The sequence below is a fragment of the Jaculus jaculus genome, chromosome 2, assembly GCF_020740685.1.
Source record: "Jaculus jaculus isolate mJacJac1 chromosome 2, mJacJac1.mat.Y.cur, whole genome shotgun sequence".
In the NCBI taxonomy this organism is placed as follows: Eukaryota; Metazoa; Chordata; class Mammalia; order Rodentia; family Dipodidae; genus Jaculus; species Jaculus jaculus.
Window position 1 is genome coordinate 44614466 of NC_059103.1, and position 27916 is coordinate 44642381.

A 27916-nucleotide genomic window follows, 5' to 3' on the forward strand; every position below is an offset into this window, starting at 1 on the left:
AATATGTTCTTTAATAATAGTTCTTGTATTTTCTTCACAGACTGAGGTTATAATGGATGCTGCCCATAAACAAAGGAACTTACAATTCAAGAAAACGATGGATGTGAGTCATACTTGATGGATTTTTTTTTTTGTAATAGTGACATTTTTTGAAACTGTGCTTATATGAGCATATTCTTTCTCAAACAACATTTCAATAACATACTTATTAGAACACTGTTGTTCTGTGTGTGTGTGTGTGTGTGTGTGTGTATGTGTTTTTGAAGGTAGAGTCTCGCTCTAGCTCAGGCTGTCCTGGAATTCACTATGTAGTCCCATGCTGGCCTGGAACTCACAGAAATCCTATCTCTGCCTCCCATATGCTGTGATTAAAGGCATGAGCCACCACACCTGGCAATGTACTGCATTTTTTTTTTTAATTTTATTTTTATTTATTTGAGAACGACAGACACAGAAAGACAGGGAGAGAGAGAGAATGGGCGCGCCAGGGCTTCCAGCCTCTGCAAATGAACTCCAGATGCATGCGCCCCCTTGTGCATCTGGCTAACGTGGGACTTGGGGAACCGAGCCTGGAACCGGGGTCCTTAGGCTTCACAGGCAAGCGCTTAACCACTAAGCCATCTCTCCAGCCTTGTACTGCTTTTTAAAATATGTTTATTTATTTGAGAGTGAGAGAAAGAGAGAGAGAGAGCGAGACAGAGAGAGAATGGGCACACCAGGGCATCCAGCCACTGCAAACAAACTCCAGATGCACGTGCCACTTTGTCCATCTGGCTTACATGGGTCCTGGGAAATGGAACCTGTTTCCTTTGGCTTTGCAGGCAAGTGCCCTAAACACTAAGCCATCTCTCCAGCTCATTTTATATTTTATTTTTATTTTATTCATCCATTTTGAGAGAGAGAGAGAGAGAGAGAGAGAGAATGGGTACACCAGGGCCTCCAGCCACCACAAACGAACTCCAGATACATGCACCACCTTGTGCATCTGGCTTACATGGGTCCTGGGGAATTGAACCTGGGTCCTTAGGCTTTGCTAAAGTATTTGACTTATTTAAGAGAGAGAGAGGAAGAACGAGAGAGAGAGAGAGAGAGAGAGAGAGAGAGAGAGCGAGAGCTGACATGCCAGGGCCTCCAGCCACTGCAAACAAACTCCAGACACATGCGCCACATGGTGCATCTAGCTTAGGTGGGTACTGGAGAAGTGAACCTGGGTCCTTAGGCTTCACAGGTAAGTTCCTTAACTGCTAGCCATCTCTTCAGCCCTAGTGTACTATTTTAAGGGGAAAAAAATTAGGGGGATGACTTTCCTTTGTAAGGCCTTGGAATGCTTGAAGATGAAATAAGATAGTGGATACAATGATGTTTCTTTCAGGTAACCTTATTTGTGGAGCTCTGTCCTCTCTGTGACAAGGCCATTGTCTTCTGGAAATCAGAGTAGCTGTGATGGTCCCCATGAGACCCTCACAAGATTGGGCCCATTGACACTCCCTTGTGGAGAGAAGGGCGAGCTTGGGAGCAGCTCACTAGGGACCTCGCCCATCCCTGAGGATATATAGTCAGTTAAGTGCTGCTGGGAAGGGAAAGGCTTCTCTTTGGTGGTATAACTTCCCACCAGTAGCTTATGCTTCTGTAGGTAAACTCATACCCATGCTGCCATAGTTAAACTCACTGATTTCCCAGACTAACTTGAGTGGAATTGTTTCTTTGGTCTGTCACCGGTGCCTTATCTAGGGTGGGTAGATGTTTGCTCATGTCCTGAGGAAAAGTTATCACAATACCTGGGGAAGCAAAGCAAGTCAATTTAAATATTTCAAGTCAAGATTCAAAAGCATAGCTGGCACCTATTTATCCTTCACTTCACTGAGTTTTATAGCATTTTTTTAAAAAAATTTTTTTTGTTTATTTTTTATTTATTTATTTGAGAGCGACAGACATAGAGAGAAAGACAGATGGAGGGAGAGAGAGAGAATGGGCACGCCAGGGCTTCCAGCCACTGCAAATGAACTCCAGATGTGTGCGCCCCCTTGTGCATCTGGCTAACGTGGGACCTGGGGAACCGAGCCTCGAACCGGGGTCCTTAGGCTTCACAGGCAAGCGCTTAACCACTAAGCCATCTCTCCAGCCCTAGCATTTTTTTTTTAAATGTAGTTACTGAACTTTTTAGTTCTGGAATTTCCATCTGGGTTATTTATAGCCTCTATTTATTTGTTTTTCTATATCTTTGCCATACTATGTGCTTTAAAAATTTGTTTCATGTGTAATTGCTTGAGAAATACCTTTACAACAGCTGCTTTAAATGTTTAGTAGGTAATTCTAACATAACTGTCACCTGAATGCTGGCATCTACTGAGTGACTTTCTTCATTCAGTTTGACATCTTTTCTATTTCTCAGCTTTAGTGACTCAATTGATTTTAGATATCTTGGGTATTGTGATCGAAGACTCTGGATTACTTGGATCTGTTCTAGCTGGTTTCCTGTGATAGACTCCAATGCGGGGGAGGTGAGGCATTGCCTCATTACTGCTATCTGGGGTTCCTCTTGCCCTTCACTAATGCCACAGAGTGGGTGTGGCCCTGTTAGTCCTGGAAAGAGGTCAGAGTTCTGACTCTTACTAAACTCTGCCACCACCCCAGTCAGGGAGGGGACCTTATCACTGCCAAGCAGGGGTCCAAGTCCATGCTTCCCACAAGGTTTCCACCATGCGGTGCTTGTTGGTAAGGCATCCTTACTTCCTGGTAGGGAAGGAGCATCTTGCTTCCTATTTGTCTTCTGGGGCTTCTGGCACGGAAGCTGGCTGTCTCTTTACAGCTCTGTGACTGTGGAAGCTTACTTCTGTTTGGCCTTTCCTGACATGTATGAGAGGATCCAGTCTTTTAAAAATATTTTATCTATTTAGTTGAGAGAGAGAGAGTGAGAGAAAGAGGCAAATAGATAGACACAGAAAGAGGGAGACCAAATGGGCATGCCAGGGCTTCTAGCCACTGCAAACAAACTCTAGATGCATGTGCCACCTTGTGCATCTGACTTATGTGGGTCCTGGGGAATCAAACCCATGTCCTTAGGCTTTGTAGGCAAGTGCCTTAACCACTGAGCCTCTCTCCAGCCCCGGCTCCAGTCTTAAAATATTTTATTCTTTGCTTATTTATTTCAGAGAGAGAGGCAGATAGAGAGAATGGGTGTGCCAGGATCTCTAGCCACTGCATACAAACTCTAGATGCATGTACCACCTTTGTGCATCTGGTTTTCCATGGGTCCTGGGGAGTTGAGCCTGGGTCCTGTGGCTTTGCAAGCGAGTGCCTTAACCACTAAGCCATCTCTCCAGCCCGCCAATCTTTTATGGGAAGTTCAGCTTCAGAGGACTGGTTATTGATAAGGTTTATGTTCTTCTCAACTGGCCCATTTCTAGTCTTTCAACTTTGGCTAGAGGGAGCAGGCTTTTAGTCCATCTTAACTTAGCTGTATTTGTGTGATATTCCGGCTACCTGCTTCTTTGGCACTCAGGCTGTGACACGCGAGGGAAGAGGAAACCCAGGACACTTGCTCCTCAGTTGCTGCTACTTTCGTCCAAGCTCACTGGCCAATCTGCCTTCTTCTCTGACCTTTCAGAGTCCTCTGATGTTTGTTTTAATATAATGCTTAGAATTTTTAGATGTACTAATGTGGAAGAAGGAAAAATAGTATATTTTCTGTACCTCCCTCCTCCTCTTTTACTGTTTTTAGTTTTTTGAGGTAGGGTTTCACTCTAGCCCAGGCTGACCTGGAAATCTTCTTTTTTGAGGTAGCATCTTGCTCTAGCTCAGGCTGACCTGGAATTCATTATCTCGTCTCAGGCTGGCCTTGAACTCATAGCGATCCTCCTACCTCTGCCTCCCAAGTGCTGGGATTAAAGGCATGCACCACCATGCCTTGCTTCACTCTTTTTAAAAAAAATTTTAAATTTTTATTTATTTTTTATCGACAACTTTCATAATTATAGGCAATAAACTATGGTAATTCCCTTCCCCCACTTTCTCCTTTGCAACTCCACGTTCCATCATACCCTTCCCCTTCTCAATCAGTCACTCTTATTTTTATTTTTTACTTTTTAATTTTTTTTTTTTTTTGGTTTTTGGTTTTTGGTTTTTCAAGGTAAGGTCTCACTCTGGTCCAGGCTGACCTGGAATTAACTCTGTCATCTCAGGGTGGCCTTGAACTCATGGCGATCCTCCTACCTCTGCCTCCCGAGTGCTGGGATTAAAGGCGTGCGCCACCACGCCCGGCTACTTTTTAATTTTTTTATTAACAACTTCCATGATTATAAAAAATACCCCATGGTGATACCCTCCCTCCCCCCACTTACCCCTTTGAAACTCCACTCTCCATCATACCCCCTCCCCATCTCAGTCTCTCTTTTACTTTTGATGTCTTGATCTTTTCCTCCTCTTATGATGGTCTTATGAAGGTAGTATCAGGCACTGTGAGGCCATGGATATTCAGGCCATTTTGTGTCTGGAGGGAGCATGTTGTATGGAGTCCTGCCCTTCCTTTGGCTCTTACATTCTTTTTGCCACCTCTTCCGCATTAGACCCTGAGCCTTAGAAGGTGTGATACAGATATTGGAGTACTGAGCAGTGCGGTCATTTCTTTCCATCACCATGATACCTTCTGAGTCATCCCAAGGTCATTGCCATCTGAAAAGAGAAGAATCTCTATCAAAAGTGAGAGTAGCCTTAATATAAGGGTGTGAACATTAACAGAAGTGCTTACTGGGCAGTTTGATAAGCATAGTATATACATTTAGCCAGACAACAGCAGACGTTACACTCCTAGGGCTCATGAGTACCCCTGTTTTAAGTTTTCTGTATCAGGATGTATTCCCTTCCCATGGAGCGGGCCTCTAGTCCAATTAGAGGGAAGTTGGTTTCCCCCATAATAGACATGCCACTATTGCACCTATTGGCTCATTTGGCCTGGCTGGCCAATTATAAGGCTTGCAGTATCCACTGATGAGTATCTTCACTGGTGATTTTTCTTTCTCCCATTGAACTGCATGCAGAATGGCTTCTTCCAGCTTTTGGTCAGCTGGTCTACATAGAGGAGGTTCTCAGCTCAGTTCCAGTAAGATTTCTCAGTGGCCTTTTGCAGCCCAAGTATGTGGAGTCTTCAGCAAAAGGGTCTTACCATCTATTCCTGGTGGGAAATCAAGGGCCTCGGCAATGGCCTATGATGTTTTGGGGGCATCAGGGACCTCCCTGGCCAACAACTCACTGGAAGATATCCCATCCCTGGCACTAAAAATTTTCTAGCAACAATCTACAGCTCCTGAGTGTTCCATTGTCCAAAAAAGTAGGATTACATATATTTAATTTATATCCTCTTAGCTTTTGATTAGCCCTCCCTCCACATTTCCTTTACTCAGTCTCTTCCCCAGACCTCATTTTGGGCCTTTTCACCCCCATTAATCTATTCTTCTACTTACATATATACAATACCATCCTATTAAGTACCCCCTTCCCTTCCTTTCTCTTTCCTTTCTATCTCTTTTCTAGCTTACTGGCCTCTGGTACTGAGTCTTTTCCTTCTTACACAGAAGCCCAGTCATCTATAGCTAGGATCCACATGTGAGAGAGAACATGGGTGCTTGGCTTTCTGGGCCTGGGTTACCTCACTTAGTATAATCCTTTCCAGATCCAGCCATTTTCCTGCAAATTTCATGACTTCATTTTTCTTTACTGCTGAGTAGAACTCCTTTGTATAAATGTGCCACATCTTCATTATCCACTCATCAGTTGTACTCTTTTATTTTGAATTTATCATCTTTTCCTCCTATCATGATGGTCTTGTGTAGGTAGTGTTAGGCACTGCAAGGTCATGGATGTTCAGGCCATTTTGTGTCTGAAAGAGTGCATTTTAAGGAGTCCAACCCTTATTTTGGCTCTTACATTCTTTCCACCACCTCTTCTGCCACTCTGATTATTATTCTTATTCTTATTTTTTGGGAGGGGATTCACTCTAGTTTAGACTGACCTGGAATTCACTATAGTCTCAGGATGGCCTTGAACTCACAGTGATCCTCCTACCTCTGCCTCCTGAGTGCTGGGATTAAAGGCGAGCGCCACCACGCCCGGCTACTCTGTTTTTTTGAGACAGGGTTTCGTGTAGCCCAGGATGGCTTTAAACTTTAAAGTTCCTGCCTCCATCTCCCAAGTACTACTTCCTCATATTTCAATACCTCCTTTGAAAAAGTACTTTTGGGGGCTTAGGAGAGAGCTCATTTTAAGTGCTTGTTTCACAAACATTAATTTGAACCCCAGCACTCATATGTCAGGTGTGGTCATGTGTGTTTATAATCCCGGTACTGGGGTGGTAGAGACAGGAGGATCCCTGGAAATCTCTGGCCAGCTAGTCCAGCCTGCTTGATGAGCTCCAGGCCAGTGAGTGACCCTGTCTCACAGGAGGTGGTCCATGTGCCTGAGGATGACACTTCACCTTATTTCAGCGTACAGTTGAGGCCACACAGTCCTTTGTGGTAGGGAAGGCATGAGATAGAAGAGCATGAAAAAGCTGCTGGTCACATTTGGTGCATAGCCAGGAAGCAGAGAGTAGTGAATGCTAGTACTCAGGGAGGTTCCCCCCCCTTTTTTTTTGTTTGAGGTAGGGTCTCACTCTAGCCCAGGCTGACCTGGAATTCACTATGGAATCTCAGGGTGGCCTCGAACTCATGGTGATCCTCCTCCCTCTGCCTCCCAAGTGCTGGGATTCAAGGTGTGTGCCACCACGCCTGGCTAGGTTTCCCCTCTTTATACAGCCTGGGACTCCCAGTGCTTGGAACGGCACCACCAGTTCTGTTGGGTCTTCCCGCCTCAATGAACTCATGTAGAAAAAGCCCCAAATCTTTTTTTTTTTTTTGAGCCTTTGTGAATATATCACTTATGACTTCATTTATTTTATTTTATTTTTACTAATTACTTTTATTGTTTTATTTTTATTTATTTATTTATTTGAGAGTGACAGACAGAGAAAGAGGCAGAGAGAGAGGAGAGAGAGAGAGAGAGAGAATGGGTGTGCCAGGGCCTCAGCCACTGCAAAAGAACTCCAGATGTGTGCGCCCCCTTGTGCATCTGGCTAATGTGGGTCCTGGGGAACCAAGCCTCGAACTGGGGTCCTTAGGCTTCACAGGCAAGTGCTTAACTGCTAAGCCATCTCTCTAGCCCTTTACTAATTACTTTTTTAAAACAAAGGTGGAGAAGTGCTATTGGCAGAAATATAAATTGTTAAAAAAAAGAAATATAAACTGGTGAAGGAAGTCTGACATATATATTGTTTTCCAGATAATTATACTTCTAAGAATTTGTCCTATAGAAGAAAATTTATACTGCTCAGAATATAAGTGGGGTATTATTCTGTCTAAAAAAATGGGAATCAAGTATTATGTCCAACATTGTAGCATATATTATTTCATATCTATGATACATGCAACATGATTTGGAAGCTATATGTTTCTGTATACATATGATGACCATTAAAAGTGTCAAAACAGGGCTGGAGAGATAGCTTAGCAGTTAAGGCGCTCACCTGCAAAGCCAAAAGACCCAGGCTCGATTCCCCAGGACCCATGTAAGCCAGATGCTCAGGGTGGTACATGTGTCTGGAGTTTGTTTGCAGTGGCTAGGGGCCTTGGTGTGCCAACTTTCTCTCTCTCTTTCTCTTCCTGCCTCTCTCTCTCTCATATAAATGAATAAATAATTTTTTTAAAAGTGTCAAAACAGTATGCACACCTGTAATCTCAGTATTTAGGAGGCTGAGGCAGGAGGATCTTGGGTTTGAGGCCAGTTTAAAGAATTTAGTGTAATCCTGTCTTACAAAATCACAGGCTCAAATGTAGCTCACCAGCATAGTGTTTCCCAAGTATGTGCAAAGCCCTGGGTTTGATGTGTGATGTGTGGGTTTGAAGTGTGGAGCTATAAGGATCATGTGTGATAGAGAGATAAGTCTTTGAAATATGGTTGCATTAAAAAAAATTGTTAGACGTATCTTGTTGCAGGACTATCTTATGTTTTTGTAACTAATTATGAAAACTATGGACTTCATATTTCAGTATGTGCATAGCTTAAAGAGAGGATTGCCAGCATATTTACTGAAAGGCTGAACCTAACTGCATTCCAAGGGGTACTCAGAAATGTATGGAAGTGCATGAAATAATCAGTTCAGATCATCTCTCCAAAGGAGTTGTTCTTTGTAAATTATTGATAATTTCAATTTCATTAATTTTTGTGGCTTGAGTTTGATTTATAAATGTGTAATCATTATTAAAAAGTACAATTTTTTTTTTCATATAAGTTTCCTTTTATTTTGAATTGAAACAGCAGAATGAATTGGTTTGTGGCTGAAACAACCTTCACAGGGAAGAAACCTGGAGTACTCATTCATTAGGAAAAAAAAAAATAAAAGTACAATTTATACCTTCTTTTACTTTCATATCTATTTGAAAATAAATATGCATGCATATATATGATCCTTACTTTCTAGATGGGGAAGTTGAGATACAGAGAGACTAACTTCTTTTCAAGAGCTTATGGACAATGAAGGGGCTAGGATTTGAACCTGTGCCTCTAGTTTCAACACTTAATCTGTGGTTCACAGGCAGCCTCAGAGAGCTCAGCAAAAAGTGACTCAAAGGAGAATGTTTTCATTCTTAGTCAAGCATTTTTTTCCCATCATTTTTAATTTTCATTTTTTCGAGGTAGGGGTTCACTGTAGCCCAAGCTAACCTGCAATCTGGTCTGTTGTCCCAGGCTGGCCTTGAACTCACAGCAATCAATCCTCCTACCTTTGCCTCCTGAGTGCTGGGATTAAATGCTTGTGCCACCATGTCTGGCCCTGTTTCAGTCAAAAAATTGTTTTGGGGGGCTGGAGAGATGGCTTAGCGGTTAAGCGCTTGCCTGTGAAGCCTAAGGACCCTGGTTCGAGGCTCGGTTCCCCAGGTCCCACGTTAGCCAGATGGACAAGAGGGCGCACGTGTCTGGAGTTCGTTTGCAGTGGCTGGAAGCCCTGGCATGCCCATTCTCCCTCTCTCTCCCTCTATCTGTCTTTCTCTCTGTGCCTGTTGCTCTCAAATAAATAAATAAATAATTGAAAAAAAATGTTTTTTGAGGTTGGGTTTCACTGTAGCCCAGGCTGACCTGGAATTCAGTATGTAGTCTCTGGGTAGCCTCGAACTCACCTCTGTCTTCCAAGTGCTGGAAATCAAGGCATGTGCCACCATGCCCAGCTGTTTCAGTCAACTTTTAAAGCTCATTTACTTTGCACTACCAATCGTACCTTGATTGAGTTTCCACTCCATGCAATATTTGGAAGAGGGCTAAGACCTCGTGAGAGGTTTTTTATTTTTTATTTTTTCCTTCGAGGTAAGGTTTCACACTAGCCCAGGATGATCTGGAACTCACTGTGTAGTCTCAGGGTGGCCTTGAACTCACAGCAATCCTTCTACCTCTGCCTCCCGAGAGCTGGGATTAAAAGCATGCACCACTATGCCCGGCTTCTAGCGTGAGCATCTGCCTTTCCTCGTGAGAGCCCACAGGCTAGTGGAGAACATAGGATGACATTGCAGCACCAGTTGGCCTTGGAAGGTGATGGCAGCTACTTCTCAAGGTTGTGTGTCTGACCACCTCCTCTGTCCTCTCCTTGTTGATAACAACGAAGGCCAAGAAGAACTACGAGCAGAAGTGCCGGGACAAGGATGAGGCGGAGCAGGCTGTCCACCGCAGTGCCAATTCTGTCAACCCAAGGCAGCAAGAAAAGGTACCTGGGAGGGCTGCAACGTGACAGCCTGAAGGTTTACTTATGTCACTGAGCCACATAGACGTTTACTTATACCAGTTTAATGCTAACTAAGAATCAGGTCTGATGCTGCTTGTTTGTAACTCCACTACTCAGGAGGTTGAGGCAAGAGCACCATGATGAGTTCGAGGTCAGCCTGGGGTACAAAGTGTCTCAGAAGCAAAAAATATACAATAAAAAATAAAAAATATATACACAATAAAAATTAAGCCAACTGAGAATAAACACTGGATTTGCATTCTAAGCCTCTGGGTCTTCCGAATAGAAAGCCCCTTTGTCACATGGTTGGGGCTGGGGAAGGCACTAGAGAGGCATAACCACTGGGGGATGAGGGGTGGAAGAGCAGACTTGATTTAAAAAAAAAAAAATTTTTATTTATTTACTTGACAGACACAGAGAGCGAGGGAGAGAGAGAGAGAGAGAGAGAGAGAAGGGGGGGATGGGTGCAACAGGGCCTCCAGCCACTGTAAACAAATTCCAGATGCATGCATTACTTTATGCCTCTGGCTTTACATGGGTACTGGAGAATCGAACCTGGATCCTTAGGCATTGCAGGCAAGTGCCTTAACCACTGAGCCATTTCTCCAGCCCCTGATTTTTTTTTTTTTCTAATGTCTTTGAAACTCAGCTCATGTATTCCTTGTTGCCAGACTGCTCCTTGGGAGAACTGCAAATTTAACAGTATTTTATCTGAATATAAGATTTTCTACTGTGAGGCATTGTCCTCCCCGCAGGAACTGACTAGTGTAACCATGACCCACCCACAGTAACTGTAGCTACCCCACTGAAGAGAGCCCTCAGGGGAATGGGAACAGGGGAGAGCAGGCATAAGAAGATAACCTGATGGGAATATGACCAATTTGCTATATGTTCATGTATCAAAGTTCTCAACGTTTAAATAAAAACTGAAAATGGCATAAGTAAAGTCATTATTTTGAAAGATAATGCTTTAGAAAAATAGACAAGATTATTAGCTACTAGAGGACAGAGTATGTCTTTAGGAGAACATAGGATGACATGCTTTATGGCTGTTTTTAAATATTTTATTTTTATTTATTTATTTGAGAGAGAGAGAGAGAGAAATACACGTTGAGAAAGAGAGAGAGAATAGGTGTGCTAGGGCCTCCAGCCACTGCAAGCGAACTCTAGACATATGTGTCCCTTTGTGCATCTGGCTTATGTGGGTCCTGGGGAATTGACCTTGGGTCCTTTGGCTTTGCAAGCAAGCACCTTAACTGCTAAGCCATCTTTCCCGCTCCCTTTTAAATATTTTTATTTATGTTTTGCAAAGAGAGAGAGAGAGAGAGAGAATATGAATATGGGCACACCAGGACCTCTAGCCACTGCAGAAGAACTCCAGATGCATGCTCCACCTGTGTATCTGGCTTTACATGGGTACTGGGGAATCGAACTTGGGTTGTCAGGTTTTCAGGCAAGCGGCTTACCCACTAAGCCAGTTCTCCAGCCCTTTACACCTGTTTGTCTAATGATAAGGCAATTAAAGGGTAAGTGTAAAGATTTGCTCGTAAGGAAAATGAAGACAAGACACAGGCTAAAACCTCGCCTCCTTGTTCTTACTGCTTTTACATGTGCTTGGCCTACCAAGTCTGGCTCAGTGTTCCTGATCTCTTGCCCTTTTTGGTCCTCACAGCTTTTTGTGAAACTGGCAACTTCAAAGACTGCATTAGAGGACTCAGGTGAGCGGCCTGCTCCCCATGTGTGGAGGGTTGGTGGTGGGATTTACAGTATCCTGAGTTTGTCTTGGAGAAACTCAGTTCTACAATACAGAATACATGGGCGCATCGTGGTAGGATTAACAGATAGCATAAGGGAAGAGGAGGTAATTAGGGCCATCCAGTGTTCAGAGCTCCTTGGGGGCCCGTGAGCTCGCCACAGCCACAACTCCCACAAGCCTGTGGTTTCTAAGCCCGGTTCCCCATCGTTGCAGACAAGGCGTACATGCTGCACGTCAACATGCTGGATAAGGTGCGAGAAGACTGGCAGAGCGAACACATCAAGGCCTGCGAGGTATCCGGAACAGGAAGCTGCTGGGGATGGGGCCCCGTCTTTCTCCTAGAAAACCTGAAGGTCTACTTCCCAGAAGCACCCTGTCCCCACCCCTTTTGTCATTCAGTTGAATGGCCTGAGGGCAAGTTAGAAATCAGGAATTTGAGTAAAGAATGGAAGGCACTGGAATAGTTTCCTCCAAACCTCATCTTTCTGCCTCTGCCCCATCACAACCACGCTACGGTCAACTAAGTCCAAAGATTTAGTCTAATGTTCGGTTAGCACGAGCATGAGCCGGCTGAGCGGGTTAATGGTGGGTTGGGTACAGTAATTGCCTTGACAAGCCTTGCCTGTACTTGCTAGGCTCTAAGGGGATGCATGTGACTTCACAATTTTGGAGAGAAAACTTAGAAGAGATCGTCTCGATTTTCCTCGTGTTTCTGGCATCATTTTCTTAGTGGTGATCCTCCAAGTGAGGTCCCAAAGCCAGCAGAGTGAGTGTTACCTGAGGACTCGTTAGAGATGGAGATTCTCTGCCTGATCCCAGACCCAAGGAACATGAAACTCTGGGGGTAGGATCCAGCAATATCCCCAGTTCAAGAATTAGAACCACTGGATTTGCAGCCCTCTTCCATAGAATGGAAAAGGGGTTATTTTCAGCCCTGTCGAGGTCTTAAACCAGCCAGCTAGCCTTTCCCTTCCCCACCTTGCCCCCTTGGGCTCACTACATTTAATGTGAACTGGTGTCTTGAAAACAGGCTTAGTTCATTCCTAGCATTAAAGCTACCAGCTCACCAGATGTGGTCTTGCATACCTGTGATCCTAGCGCTTAGGAGAATGGGACAGGAAGATTACAAGTTCTGGGACAGCCTGAGTAAGACCCTGTCTCAAAACAAAGTGGTTAGCTGGGCGTGGTGGTGCACGCCTTTAATCCCAGCACTTGAGAGGCAGAGGTAGGAGGATTGCTGTGAGTTTGAGGCCACCCTGACACTCCTTAGTGAATGCTAGGTCAGCCTGAGCTAGAGTGAGACCCTACCTCAAAAAACCAACCCCCCCGCCAAAAAAAACAAAGTGGAACCCAAAAGCTTTTGCTTATTTTTTTAAAAAAATATTTTATTAGCCAGGCATGGTGGCCTTTAATCCCAGCACTCGGGAGGCAGAGGTAGGAGGATCGCCGTGAGTTCACGGCCACCCTGAGATGACAGAGTGAATTCCAGGTCAGCCTGGACTAGTGTGAGACCCTACCTCGAAAAACCAAAAAGTTTAAAAAAATATATATTTTATTAGTCGGGTGTGGTGGTGCACGTCTTTAATCCCAGCACTGGGGAGACAGAGGTAGGAGGATCGTCGTGAGTTCGAGGCCATCCTGAGACTACATAGTGAATTCCAGGTCAGCCTGGGCTACAGTGAAACCCTACCTCAAAAAACCAAACAAAACCAAAAATATTTTATTTTGCCGGGCATGGTGGTGCATGCCTTTAATCCCAGCACTCGGGAGGCAGAAGTAGGAGGATCGCCGTGAGTTTGAGGCCACCCTGAGACTACATAGTGAATTCCAGGTCAGCCTGGACCAGTGTGAGACCCTACCTTGAAAAAAAAAAAAAAACAAAAAACAAACAAAATACCCAATATGTGTGTGTGTGTGTGTGTGTGTGTGTGTGTGTGTGTGTATAACTTATTAGAGAGAGAGAGAGACAGCGAGAGAATGGGCATGCCAGGCCAAACTCTAGCCACTGAACATGAACTCCACACACATGTGCCACCAAGTATATCTGGTTTATGTGGGTTCTGGGGAATTACACCTGGCTCTTTAGGCTTCCCAGACAAGCACCTTAACCGCTAAGCGATCTCTCTAGCCCTGCATTTTTCTTTAAATTAAGGAAACCTTAAACCCGCACAAAGTCCTCTGCAACCAGCTTCAACAGCTATAACCATCTTGCCAATCACACTCTTCCATCCCAGAGTGAGTGGGCCAGTTTTGGACCTGGAGCTCTGGCAGATGCTGATTACTTCTTGCCTTTAGATCTCATCCAGTCCTGTTTGTGTTAATATGAAATGAGAATCTATTAATATTCTTTGACTGTGGTAAGAGTCTGGTAGTGGGGGGAGTATCTGACATTGACTAATAATCTTAGGGGTCATTGAGGGTTAGCATTAGGTCATAGCCAGCCTAAATGAATAGCTCCTTTCTTTGCACAAATATATACATACATACATACATACATATATATGTGTATGTGTGTAAACACACACACACACACATATGTGTTTTTCTGTAGGTGTTTGAAGCTCAAGAATGTGAACGAATAAACTTCTTCCGGAATGCAGTGTGGTTACATGTGAATCAGCTGTCACAACAGTGTGTCACAAGTGATGAAGTAAGTCAGAAGTGCCCGTGGAGGACTGTGCTGTGTGTGTGGGAGTCATTAGAGTGGAAAGAGCTCAGAGATGCTTATTAGTTCATACTCCCTCAACTCCTTGCTTCACCTTGAGATCTAGAACCGCAGTGAATTGATAAAAGGACCCTGCTTAACATGTAACCCACCTGACTCCTGTCTGTTTTTTTACCACCATGACTCCAATAAAGAAATTCAAGACTGGGCGTGGTGGCACTTGCCTTTAATCCCAGCACTCGGGAGGTAGAGGTAGGAGGATCACCATGAGTTCGAGGCCACCCTGAGAATAGAGAGTGAATTCTAGGTCATCCTGGGCTAAAGTGAGACCATAACTTGAAAAACCAAAAAATAAAAATAAAAATAAATATATTCAGTTAGGGTTGGAGAGCAGAGAGTGGAACCGAAACCCAGTTTAAAGTAGGGAAGACAGAGATGCCCCACAGATCAATGTGAATCCTCAAAACAGCTCCAGTCTTGAAGGAAGTCATTTAGCCCAGTACCAGGTATTAGCAGACTGACCTGTGTGCAGGCTAATAATGATCACTCCAGGGCTCAAGATTTTCTTCTGAATCCCCAGGGCTCTTATTTAGGATTAATCTGTGCATGGTAACAGGACCCCAAGATAGTAGAGGCATCAAGTCAGGTTATCACAATCTTCTTTGCTAAGAAATAGCTCCACTCAGCCAGGTATAGTGGCTCATGCCTTTAATCCCAGCACTCTGGAGGCAAAGATAGGAGGATCACAATGAATTCGAGGTCAGCCTGAGCTTGAGTGAAACCCTACCTCAAAAGACCAAAAGACCAAAAACCAAAAAACCAAAAAAAAAAAAAAAAAAAAAAAGAAAGAAATAGCTCTACTCATTTGGTTGGGACACTCACTTTAGAATATTGGTCACCAGGAAAATCCATAAAAATTAATGGAAGATTTTTTTTTCCTCAAATTAAGTAATTGTCTTTGCATTTGTGGATTTTGTGTTATGGGTCTTGGTATATAGTTTTCAGCCCCATCAGTATTAAAACAAACAAACAAAAAATCAGCCAAAGTTTGGTTTGGTTACAAAGATACTGGAATTTTTTTTGAGGCAAGCCCAATAGACTGGCCTTTATTTTTTAATGCTTGGGGGAGAGAGAGAGAGAGAGAGAGAGGAGGGAGGAAGAGAATTGGTATACCAGGGCCTGAAGCCACTGTAATCAAACTCCAGATGCATGTGTCACCTTGTGCACATATGCGACCTTGCACGCTTGTATCACCTGTGTGTCTGGCTTATGTGGACCTTGTGAGTCAAACGTGTGTCCTTAGGCTTCACAGGCATGCTCCTTAACCACTAAGCCATCTCTCCAGCCCAGTACTGGGACTTTAAAAAAGGTAATAGCACAGAAACACCAGAGAAAAGAGCCTGTATGTGTCTGAGACTTAGTAATTTCTTCTTTCTCTTGTCAGAACAAAAATTGAAAATAACCATTTTATCAAAGTTATTTTGTGGGGTATGTATGTATGGAGATGCTTGTGGAGAGGCCAGAGGTTGACGGCAGGCATCTTCCTCAGTGGCTCTCCAGAGCTCATGAATTCAGCTAGTTTAGCTAGCCAGTTTGCTTTGGGATTCCCAGTCTGAACCTATATCCTGGGATTACAGTGGCTGCCATCCCCAGCCAGCATGTACATAGATGCTGGGGATTCAAACTCTGCTCTTCATGATGGTGCTGCAGACGCAGCAAGGTCTCATGTAGTCCAGGCTGGCCTCAAACTCCCTATGTAGCTGAGAATGACCATGAACTTCCGTGCTGCAATTACAGTCATTCCCCCACCTCTGTTTTTGTTGTTGTTGATTTTTTTCTTAATTTTTATTAACATTTTCCATTATTATAAAAAATATCCCATGGTAATACCCTCCCTTCCGCCCCTCGCTTTCCCCTTTGAAATTCCATTCTCCATCATATCCCCTCCCCATCTCAATCATTCTACTTACATATTTGATTTTTATTTATTTATTTGAGAGTGACAGAGAGAGAGAGAGAGAGAGAATAAGAATGGGCACACCAGGGCCCCCAGCCACTGCATACGAACTCCAGATGCATGTGCCACCTTGTGCATCTGACTTACATGGGTCCTGGGGAATCAAATCTCAAACTGGGATCTTTAGTCTTCATAGGCAAGCGCTTAACCACTAAGCTATCTCTCCAGCCCCAGTTTTTAAAAAAATATTTAATTTATTTATTTGCAAGGAGAAACAGAGAGAAAGAGGCAGATAGAGAGAGAATGAGCACTCCAGGGCCTCCAGCCACTGCAAACAAACCCCAGATGCATGTGCCACCTTGTGCATCTGGCTTTACATGGGTACTGGGGAACGGAACCCAGGTTCTTCAGCTTTGTAGGCAAGTGCCTTAACCACTGAGCAATCTTTCTAACCCCACCACCTCTGTTTTTATGTGGTGCTCAGAACCAAACCCAGGGCTTCATACATGTTAGGCAAGCACTCTACCACCTGAGTTACGTCCCAGTCCTGAAGTTGTTCTTTTGTGGAGTTGTGTCACCACTATCAATATGCCTCCATTTGCTGCTTTATCTTCTTTTCATTAGATGTATGAGCAAGTCCGTAAGAGTTTAGAAATGTGCAGCATCGAGGAGGACATCAAGTATTTTGTGGACCAACGCAAAACTGGGCAGGTTCCACCAGGTGAGTGAGTGGCAACATGGGGAGGGTTGGTGAAGTGATTCCAGTAGTCTTTTTTGTCAGGTGTCCCTAAGGGTGTAAGGGATCTGCTGTGTTAGTCAGCTTGTGGTACTGTTTACTTTATGGCCAGAAGTGAAAGAGGCAGAAACCAGACTCCCATAGTCTCCTTCAAGGGCAGGCCCCCAATGACCTGGAGGTTCATCCTAGGTTATACCTCTTAAAGGTGTCATCACCTCCCAGTAGTGCTAAGCTGGGGACAAGGCCTCTCACATGGGCTTTTGGGAGCCATTTAAGATCCATATTACAGCACCCCTCCCTTCTGCCCTCATTTCCTATGAAGTCTCAGGATAGCCTTGAACTCACAGTGATCCTCCTACCTCTGCTTCTGGAGTGCTGGAATTAAAGGTGTGCACCACCACACCTGGCTAATGTCTTGTTTCTTAATGACTCTCCTAGCACCTATCATGTATGAGAATTTCTACTGCCCCCAGAAGAATGCTGCTCCACCAGGAAAGGCTACAGGGCCCAATTTAGTAAGGTAATAAATAATTGCCATTCATGTGAAGAAACATATTTTAATAAATGTCTCTATTATCATTGTTATAAGACATTCCTTTTTTGTTTTGTTTTGTTTTGTTTTTCAAGGTTGGGTTTCACTCTAGCCCAGGCTGACCTAGAATTCACTATAGAGTCTCAGGGTGGCCTTGAACTCACAGTGATCCTCCTACCTCTGCCTCCCGAGTTGCAGGGATTAAAGGCATGTGCCACCATGCCCGGCAAGGCATTACTTTTTTGTTGTTGTTGTTTTTTCAAGGTAGGGTCTCACTGTAGCCCAGGCTGACCCGGAATTCACTATGGAGTCTCAGGCTGGCCTCAAATTTACAGCAATCCTATCTCTGCCTCCCTAGTGCTGGGATTAAAGTTTATTTTTTATTGACAAATAAAAATTGTACATTTTTATTTGGTTAGGTCTCTAGCTTTTCAGAAATATTATTTTTTGGACATGTTAAATGGATTTTACTAGTCATAGTTCAAGGAGGACAAATATCTTATTTGAGTGTGATCATTCTCATTTGTTTATGAGTACTGTGCCTTTCTATGACCTGTAGAAAGTAGGAGCCAGCGCACTGTGGCCTCCTAATAGGTAGATTTGAGCTACTGATTTTTGTAGGGCTTGTGAGTTAAGAATTTGTACATTGTGTGTGTGTATGTGTATGTGTGTGTGTGTGTGTGTGTGTGTGTGTGTGTTTATGTGTGTTTGAGATAGGCTCTAATCTGTAATCCAGGCTGGCTTGGAACTCACTATGTAGTCCACGCTGGCCTCCAATTTATAGTAATCCTATTTCCTCAGCCTCCTCAGTGCTGGGATTCAGGCATGAGCTATTGCATCCAGCTTACTTTTATTTATTCATTTATTTATTTTTGAGGTAGGCTCTAGCTCTAGTCCAGGCTGACCTGGAATTTATTTATTATGTAGTCTTGGGGCTGTCCTCAAACTCAAGGCAATTCTCCTACCTCTGTCTTCCAAGGGCTGGGATTAAAGGCATGCACCACCCAACCCAGCCCTGTTTACATTTTTAAATGGATAGATAAAATAAAAAAGATACTATTGTGGATGTGAAAATTCTATGAAATTCAGACTTCAGTGTTCGCATAGAAAGGTCTACTGGAAGCCAGACGTGGTGGCACATGCCTTTAATCTCAGTGCTCGGGAGGCAGAGATAGGAGGATTGCTGTGAGTTTGAAGCTACCCTGAGACTGCATAATGAATTCCAAGTCAGCCTGGGCTAGAGTGAGACCGTACGTACCTAAAAAATAAAAAAATAAAAAAAATAAAAGAAAGAGGGAGAAAGGTTTACTGGAGCCTGGAGCACAGCATCAGTGTTTGCTGGGATGCTTCCTAACTAGATGGCTGTGTCCTCACTAGACCTGAGCAGAGAGGTGCAGCGGAGATGAGATGCAGCCGGTTGCCAGTGTTCTGCTCCTAAAAGAAAGGATCCTGAGGCAGAGAAACTTCTGTTTCACATAAAGTCAGCTGGGAGTCCAGCCATCTGAATTGCCCATCTAGATTTTGAAGAGGCAGCGGAGAGCGTTAGGGGGGACTGCAGGCTCATCATCGGCAGTTAAGAAGCATCTAGAACACATCATACGAAGTAGCTGGCAGTTCCCCCATTGAGGTGCGATCTGCTTGGCTTTCCCACTCTAAGCACAAGGTTCTGACGCACAAGAGTTGCAGTTCTTTTCTTGTGAATATTTACATTCTGTGTCTTGATAATTTCATGTGTGTACATTGTATTTTGACCATATTTACCCCTCCCCCACCCAGAGATGGGTAGATCTTGTTCTCACAGCTGAGGTCATAGTCCCGGGAGCCTGCACTGTGGGGAAAGGGCTCTGCTCTCCTGACCACTATGTGTCCTGCCCCTTAGTATCCTATGATGCCTGCTTCTTAGAGTTCAAAGGGTCAGGGCTGCATCTCAGCCTTCTTGACTCTAACACGGAATACAGAGCCAATTACAGTATAATGTGCTTATAGCATGAAGTAGAAAAATTACAAAAATAAAGCCAGGCGTGGTGACCTACGCCTTTAACTCTAGCCCTTGGGAGGCAGAGGTAGGAGGATCGCCATGAGTTTGAGGCCACCCCGAGACTACGTAGTGAATTCCAGGTCAGCTTGAGCTAGAGTGAAACTCTACCTCCAAAAAAATTAAATGAATGAAAATTACAAAAATAATAAGACTTTATCTGAAAGACTTTGGTTTTTGTTTCTTACAGGAGAGGACCTCTCCCAGTTCCTAAAAGTTTACCAGGTAACATCAAGAAAGACCTTTGGAATTCTTAGGTCAGGCTTTCTTTAAGAATGAATATCTAGGATTTCAAAAGAAGAGAAAAGGTTTAGGTAGAATCAATTTCCTAAGAATATGTCTGTATTTGAGTTTTTTTATAATACTGTTTGCTACAGACTGAAATTTCAAGATTAGTGTTCTATATAGCTTATCCACAAGAATTCAGCTACTATACTACCAAAGAAGGGGCTAGAGAGATGGTTCAGTGGGTAATGGTGCTTTTTTGCAAAGCCTTCTGGTCCAGGTTCAATTCTGAAGATGCAAGAAGCACCAATACCAAAAGATGGGCTGAAGACATGGCTTACTGGTTAAGGCACTGGCCTGCAAAGCTTAAGGACCCAGGATGGATTCCCTAGTACCCACATAAAGCCAGATGCCACAAGATAGCACATGCTTCTGGAGTTCATTTGCAGTGGCTGGAGGTCCTGGTGTGCCCATTCTCTCTATCTCCCCCCCTTCCTCTCTCTCTCCAATAAAAATTAATTTTAAAAAGTACTAAAAAAAACTTATGATAATACAGTCTTATCAAAGAAATCATTTAATAGCAGAATTAAGATTTGGTTTCCTTTGGGTTTGAGAGGCATAGAATTGCTAGAAGGTTTAGATTTTGCACAGTATTCATAAAGGAACCTCTCACCACCCTCACCTCATTTTAAATTCTGAACTCTTCCAATACCTCTGAAAGAACCACATATCTCAATAGTAAAAACAAAAAATTAATGTTTTTTATTTACTTATTAGAATAGAGAAATGGGGGAGGCCCTGTTAAGATCTTTAACTACTGAGCCACCTCCTCAGGCCCACATCACAACCTTTAAATGAAATATTTCTATTTATTTTCAATCAGAGAAAGGGAGGGAGAATGGGCATGCTAGGGCCTCTTGCTGCTGCAAACAAACTCCAGATGCATGTGCCATTTTGTGCATCTGGCTTTACATGGGTACTAGGGAATCAAACTCAGACCATCAGGCTTTGCAAGCAAGTGCCTTTAACCACTGAACAGTCTCCCCAGCCCTTAGCGTGCGCACACACACACATGCACACACAGATACTGTAGCAGACAGCTTCAGGTTCACTGAGATGAACTTTCAGACCAGACAAAGTTATGGAGGAAGGGATATTTATTGAAGCTTACAGATCAAGGGGAAATTCCATAATGGCAGAAGAAGCTGGTCTGCCTTCACAGGACCAAGAGAGAGAGAAGCACAAGCCAAAAAGTCAAAAGCCACAGCACACTTCAGGAACTCCAGCTAGGCATACTTTGCATATCTTTAGATCATCACCACACCCAGTGACACTGCCTCCAGCCAGGTGGCTGCAGATGCAAACTACAAACAAATAAAAAACTGGATATATTGCGGGCCATCTATTCAAACCACTACATACACACACACATATACACATATTTATTTATTTGTACACATGTGGGCCTATGTGCATGTGCACAGTAGGGCCTTTTGCGTCTGTAAACAAATTCCTGATTTTTGTGCCACTGTGCATCTGGTTTTACATGGGTTCTGGGGAATTGAATCTTGATGGTCAGGTTTTGCAAGCACTTTTAATTGCTCAGCCATCTCCCCAGCCCCCTCAACATTTTTGCTAGTTGTATTCCCTAGTTTATTACAACATCGTTGAGGACCCATTCACCCTTTTGTCTTCTCTTGTGTCACTTTCAATACTTAACACAGTACTAAGCACATAGTAGGTGCTTCACATACTATTATTTTTGGGCAAAAAAGGTTTACCAGGGGATTGAGAGAAGAGGCAACTTATGCTTATTTGGCAGTTCAATTAAAATTTAATCACTAGGGGCTGGAGAGATGGCTTAGTGGTTAAAGTGCTTACCTGCAAAGCCAAAGGACCCAGGTTCAATTCCCCAGGACCCCATGTAAGCCAGATGCATAAGGTGATGCATGCATCTGGAGTTGGTTCGCAGCAGCTAGAAGCGCTGACACACCCATATTCTCTCTTTTTCTCTCCCTCTCAAATAAATAAATAAAAATATTAAAAAATTAATCACTACAAATGAGTGGCTGAAATTATATAATTGACTCATATGACTTAAATTATCATTTTTAAATACTTTATTTATTATTTATTTATTTATTTGAAAGAGCATATGCGTGAGAGAAAGAGGCAGACAGGGAGAATAGGCACACAAGGGCCTCTAACCACTGCAAAGAACTACCTATGCATGCACCACCTTGTGCATCTCGCTTTATGTGGGTACTAAGGAATTAAACTTGGGTCCTTAGGCTTTGCAGGCAAATGCATTAACTGCTGAGTCATCTCCCCACCCCAATTTAAATGATTTCTTGTTGCCTTATAATCACCACTTCATGTGTGACTTCATTTCTGCCCATCTTTGAGGATGACTTTTCTGTGGATGCTGTCCTCTGAACATGCATTAAAGAGGGCAAAGACATCATAATACTGACATCCAGACTGACAACTGGTTTGTAGTCATGGCTACAAACTGTGGCTTTTGGTGCCAGATATATTCTGTCCTTACAGAATGCTTTGGCTTGAACAGGGGCTATGATCTTGTCAGGGAAAAAAAAGGATTAGCTTCAGGGGCTGGAGAGATGGTTTAGTGGTTAAGGTACTTGCCTGCAAAGCCAAAGGACTTAGGTTCCATTCCCCAGTACCCATATAAAGCCAGAATGCACAAAGTGGTGCATGAATCTGGAGTTCGTTTGCACTGGATGGAGGCCCTGGCACATCCATTCTCTCTACCTGTCTTTCTTCTGTCTCTCTCTGCTTGCAAATAAATGAATAAAAATAGGGTTGGAGGGATTGCTTAGTGGTTAAGGCGTTTGCCTGCAAAGCCAAAGGACCCAGGTTCAATTCCCCAGCACCCACGTAAAACAAATAGACAAAGTGGTGCATGTGTCTGGAGTTCATTTGCAGTGGCTGGAGGCCCTGGCATGCCCATTCTCTCACACTCTCTCTGACTCTCTCAAATAAATAAATAAATAAAGCTTTAAAAAATTAAAGAGGGGAATAAAAAAGAAAAAGATGAGCTTCATTCTATGCCATGTTCTTCCTTTGGCAGATGACCCTGATTACTCGCTGGTCGATAACTACAGCTTGCTCTATCAGTAGCACCCGTGGTAAGATCCTTTCCATCTTCGGGCCATCGAGTTGAGCTTTGACTGGTGATTGCGTTTCCGAAGCCCCTGAAGTCAGTCAGCTCTTGCGCCAGGCCAGCACCGTGGTTCCTTCAGGCTGGATCCCACTAGTGGAAGCTGACTGGGGACCAGTTTGAATAAGGGCATTTCCCATTCATTGCGGACCTACGGACCTACACGTCAGCATTCCCACCATCAGAACACATGTAGTTCTCAGTGTAGTCACTTAACCTTTATTGTGCTAACCCCTCATCTCCCTAACAGGGGATAAGCCAACCCCAAGAAGCCAGTGAACTGGGAAAGTAAATGTAAGAGCTTGCCTAGCACAGGTGAGGCTGTGGATTCAGTTCCCACTGTGAGCCTCAAAAGGACATAGGAACCTAAACGGGAGGCAGTCAATGCAGAGAGCACACTGTGCACATCCCAGGAGTCATGAGGGAGGAGGGGCGGGGTCAACCTGCAGTAGGTTATCACTGCTCTGAACCAGCAAATCACAGACAACTCAGCAGTGCTGACCACTGCTGTACTTGGAACCCGCCCCAAGTCAAAATCAGCCTGTAGAAATGCAAAAGGGAATGCCTCCGAAGCCCAGATAGCAATCTAAATGAAACTCCTTGCGGTGTGGATTTCTTTTATCCTGGATTTTAACTCTGCAGGTATAATATGATATTTTATAAGCAAAGTCTGGAAGGATATATCCCTGAGTAAGTAGTATTGTTATTTTTCAATTTATCCTGCTTTCTGATTTGTCTAAAATGAGTCACCGTAAGGAAAGAGTAAGAGAAAAGCAAAGGAGAACACCGGGTTTGATCTCTACAGACAGACTGTTTTACTTAGAGAAAACAGCGAGGGGCCTCAGCTTTCCCTCGGGATGAAGGCTGAAGCACTGGGCCAGGCTAGGTATAAGTTTATAAGGAGGATCCTAAGGAAAACAGACTGTGTACCAGGTGCGGTTGATAATAAAATTGTAGCTGCTTGTGCCCTTGTTCAGAATCGGCTTCTTCAGCCAGGAATGTCTTAAGGAAGATACTCAGGTGGTCTCTGGTCCTTCAAGGCCAGCTAGCCTAAGGGGAGTACATAAATCAGGGAAGGTGCCAAACTTCTTTATTGCCTACAAGCTTTGGGATAGCTATCAACTCTTTAGTTTGCTTTAGTTTTCAGGGAAGGCTATTAACCCTTCAGCTACTTCTTCCATACAAACCCATTTTCCTGACCTGTGTGCATCTGAGAGTGACAGGAAGTGGGTGGATGAGATGCTAGAGGTCATCAGAGAACTGGATAGTCTCCCTCCTATCCTTCCTGCTTGGCGTTAGTGACATTTAACCAAACAACCAAACAAGTTTTAACAGTACTCCATGGTGATTTCCTACAGTGTTTTAACCACCGAAAAGTGCGGCGAAATTAGCGTAACAAACATTGCTTCAGTCTCTTTGTGACTTAAAGTAATTTGCTGCATAGGACAGGAGCCAAATTATCTTAATTAAATAGAAAGAACTAGTTAGTATCAATTGACATTTAAATGTATGTCCTAAAATTGCTTTAGAAATATATTTAATATGTAAGCAACTTTCCTGGAGGTGACATACCAGGTATAACGTCTGACATACATATAGATTGTATTCTTTGTAACCGGTCATAGTTTCTTCTTCATAAGCTTTCTTTCTCAGGAAGTGGGGCAGAGGCCCTGATTAGAGGCAGAACAGGGGCGTGGTAAGTATATCAGTGATTTAGGATCTGCATCATGATGTAGGTGATGGCTGTGAGGCACCCAGGCATTGACATTCCCATGAGTTGACTTTTTTTTTTTTTTTTTACAAATTTTAAAGTATTTTATTTTTATTTATTTATGAGAGAGAGAGAGAGGAAGGGAGAGAAAGAGAGTGGGTGTTCCAGGGCCGCTAGCCACTGCAAATGAACTCCAGATGCATGTGCCACCATGCGCACCATGAGTTGACTTTTCATTTTTTTAATATTTTATTTTTTTAAATTTAAAAAAAAAATTTATTTGAGAGCGACAGACACAGAGAGAAAGACAGATAGAGGGAGAGGGAGGGAATGGGTGCGCCAGGGCTTCTAGCTTCTGCAAATGAACTCCAGATGCGTGCGCCCCCTTGTGCATCTGGCTAACGTGGGACCTGGGGAACCGAGCCTCGAACCGGGGTCCTTAGGCTTCACAGGCAAGCGCTTAACCACTAAGCCATCTCTCCAGCCCTAAATATTTTATTTATTTGCTAGAGAGAGAGAGAGAGAGAGAGAAAGAAAGAATGGGCATGCCAGGACCTCTGGCCACTGCAAATGAACTCTAGATACATGTGCCACTTTGTGCATCTGGCTTATGTGAGTACTGGGGAATTGAACCTGGTCCTTTGGCCTTGATGGCATGTGCCTTAACTGCTAAGCCATCTCTCCAGCCCTCTTTTCTTAAACCTCTTTCTTGCTGAATAAAGCATATATACTAGTAGCTTACTAACAACACTTGACCTAGAACTCTAGCTCCTTATAGTCCGAGATTCTGATGTGTGAATACCACATATCAGTGCCTATATATTGACTTGAGTAGTCTTCCTCAACTTACATAATTTTAATGTCCTGTACTAGCTTGATGAATAGGGAGAGGCTCAACATGTATACACATCATTGATTCATTTTAGAGTTTTAAAGAAAGGACCTGGTTTAGGTAACTTAGTTAAGCAATTTATTACAATATTTAAGATGTCTGAATGTGCCTTTAGAATTGAACTCTAAACAGCAGGATGTAGGAATTTGTGATTTGTTCTGCAGTTGTTAGTTTTTTTATTAAGATTTTTATTTATTTATTTGAGACAGAGAAAGGAAGAGAGAGAGATAAACAGAGAGTTAGAATGGGAGCATCAGGGCCTCCAGCTCCTGCAAATGAACTCCAGACTCATGGGCCACCTTGTGCCTCTGGTTTACGTGGGTCCTGGGGAATTGAACCTGGGTCCTTAGGCTTTGCAGACAAGTCCCTTAACCACTAAACCACCTCTCCAGCCCTGCAGTTATTAGTTTTTTAGAGCCAATTATTGGTTATAATTCTGACATATTTAATAACGGCTGATTGCAATTTTTGAATTAAAATGTATATAAACATATAAGTCCATGCATTATTTGCCACCAAGCATGTCCATGATCATAACAGTCCATCTCTCATCCGTTGGAGTCTGTTCCTCAGCATTTATTTTCTGCAGTCAGACTTTATTGAATGCACTTCCAGGGTAGGAGCTGGTGACAACATAAGTAAGTCATTCAAGTGGAATATCTTTTTTGCTGTTTTCTTTCAGAGAGAAAGCTTTTCCCAGCTAGTGCTTCTGTGGCATGGAAAGAGGCACGGGAGCAGCAGAATCCTGTCAATCATGAAGACTGATGTGAACCCTTATTGTAATTTTTTTTGATATTTTAAATTTACAGTAGACATTTTGCTGAACTTAACTAAGTAGAGTTCTGAAATTTGTTGGTAAAGTTTACACATTACCCGAGGCTGAAGAATTATTCTTTCCTGCTCAGTTACTAAAGCCAGGAAAGGTGTTTCCTCCCCGAGATGCGGGATGTCTCTGGATTCCCTGCATTGGTTTTTGAGGAGGGCAGACGTGGTGGCGGAGGAGGCGAGCTGTCAGTTTGGCAGATGCTCCTTGGGCTGTAGGAAGCATGGCTATGCAGTGTTTACAGTGACACCCCCTCCCAGAGACACTGAGATTTAAATTTACCTTCCTTTTTGCCTAGAGGACCTAGAAGCTACCTGATCAAACTTGCTCAAGAGCCACAAGTGTGAAATCAATTTCTTTACAGTTCTTTCAGCTGATTAGAGACAGAAGTAGATGTAGAGTATGGATGAGTTCATTCCACCTCACCCTTGAGGAGGCTATGATGTTAATGCTAAAGTTGAAACACACACACACACACACACACACACACACACACACACACACACACACAGAGCCTGGTCATTTTTTGTTGTTTGTTTTTTGAGGTAGGGTCTCACTCTGGCCCAGGCTGACCTGGAATTCACTATGTAATCTCAGGCTGGCCTTGAACTTACAATGATCCTCTTACCTCTTCCTCTTGAGTGCTGGCATTAAAGGCATATACCACCATGCCTAGCTATATATATATTTTTTCATTTGGGAAAAATTACTAGGATTTAAATGTCAAAACTGCTGTACATTGAACTACAGAGCATATTTCATCTAATCTAAGAAGCCATTGTTTGTAAATAGCCTTTAGTTCATGTACCACTAAGGAGGTATGGTGGAGGGGTTACCAATTAACTTGTGGCAGGCCATAGATGGCCACTTTCATTTGAGAATGAGACAGTATATCCGGGCGTGGTGGCATACTCCTTTAATCCCAGCACTCAGGAGGCAGAGGTAGTCTGCACCATGTCTGGACCATGAGTTCAAAGCCACCCTGAGACTCCATAGTGAATTCCAGGTCAGTCTAGGCCAGAGTGAGACCCTACCTCGAAAAACCAAAAAAAAAAAAAAAAAAAAAAAAAAGAATGAGACAGTAAAGTGTGAAGCAAAGATCTTAGAATCAAAGAAATGTGGTATTTTGAGTATTCCAGAAGAGAATTCTGAGTTTCGAAGCCAATTTTCAGTCCTGGGTCATCATAGAAAATCTTCCCCTTGCTAGACTCTGGAATCTTTCACAAGGACATTCTTATTCTGTCACAAATATTTGGATCTTTCTTTGTTGCCCACGAACAGCAAGGAGATGGCACACATTTTGTATAATACTCACACCTGCGAAAATGGTATGTTTTATTTCTAAATGAATCACAATGGTACACTTACTCATTTGGGATGTTACAAAGGTCTTTGTCACCATAAAGAACAAATGCTTTCCTGTCCTGCTTAGTGCAATAGCTTCCCCAAGACTACGGGCAAATTGATTAAAAGAAGATCAGAAGCTAGACATGGTGGTGCATTCTGATAATTCTGAAGGCTGATGCAGGAGGGTTTCGAGTTTGATGTCAAGCCTGGGCTATTAGTAAGCCCAAATCTAAAAAAAAAAAAAAAACCCAAAATAT

The 27916-nt window shown here is 43.3% G+C and overlaps 1 protein-coding gene across 3 annotated transcripts in view; it reads left to right on the forward strand.

Annotated features, from left to right (window-relative positions):
- Positions 1-26879, forward strand: part of Pstpip2 (proline-serine-threonine phosphatase interacting protein 2) — a 91841-nt gene extending 64962 nt beyond the window's left edge. For 2 of the 3 annotated variants that reach the window (XM_045143377.1, XM_045143375.1), the window contains 10 exons: positions 41-103; positions 9683-9781; positions 11472-11517; positions 11769-11848; positions 14107-14205; positions 16802-16898; positions 17352-17433; positions 19671-19705; positions 22797-22854; positions 26172-26879. In XM_045143377.1, coding sequence (XP_044999312.1) covers positions 41-103; positions 9683-9781; positions 11472-11517; positions 11769-11848; positions 14107-14205; positions 16802-16898; positions 17352-17433; positions 19671-19705; positions 22797-22846 — 651 coding nt within the window. In that variant the 3' untranslated portion in view covers positions 22847-22854; positions 26172-26879. The remainder of the gene's footprint in view (positions 1-40; positions 104-9682; positions 9782-11471; positions 11518-11768; positions 11849-14106; positions 14206-16801; positions 16899-17351; positions 17434-19670; positions 19706-22796; positions 22855-26171) is intronic. The other variant, XM_045143376.1, reaches the window with a different exon arrangement.
- Positions 26880-27916: the final 1037 nt, after the last annotated feature.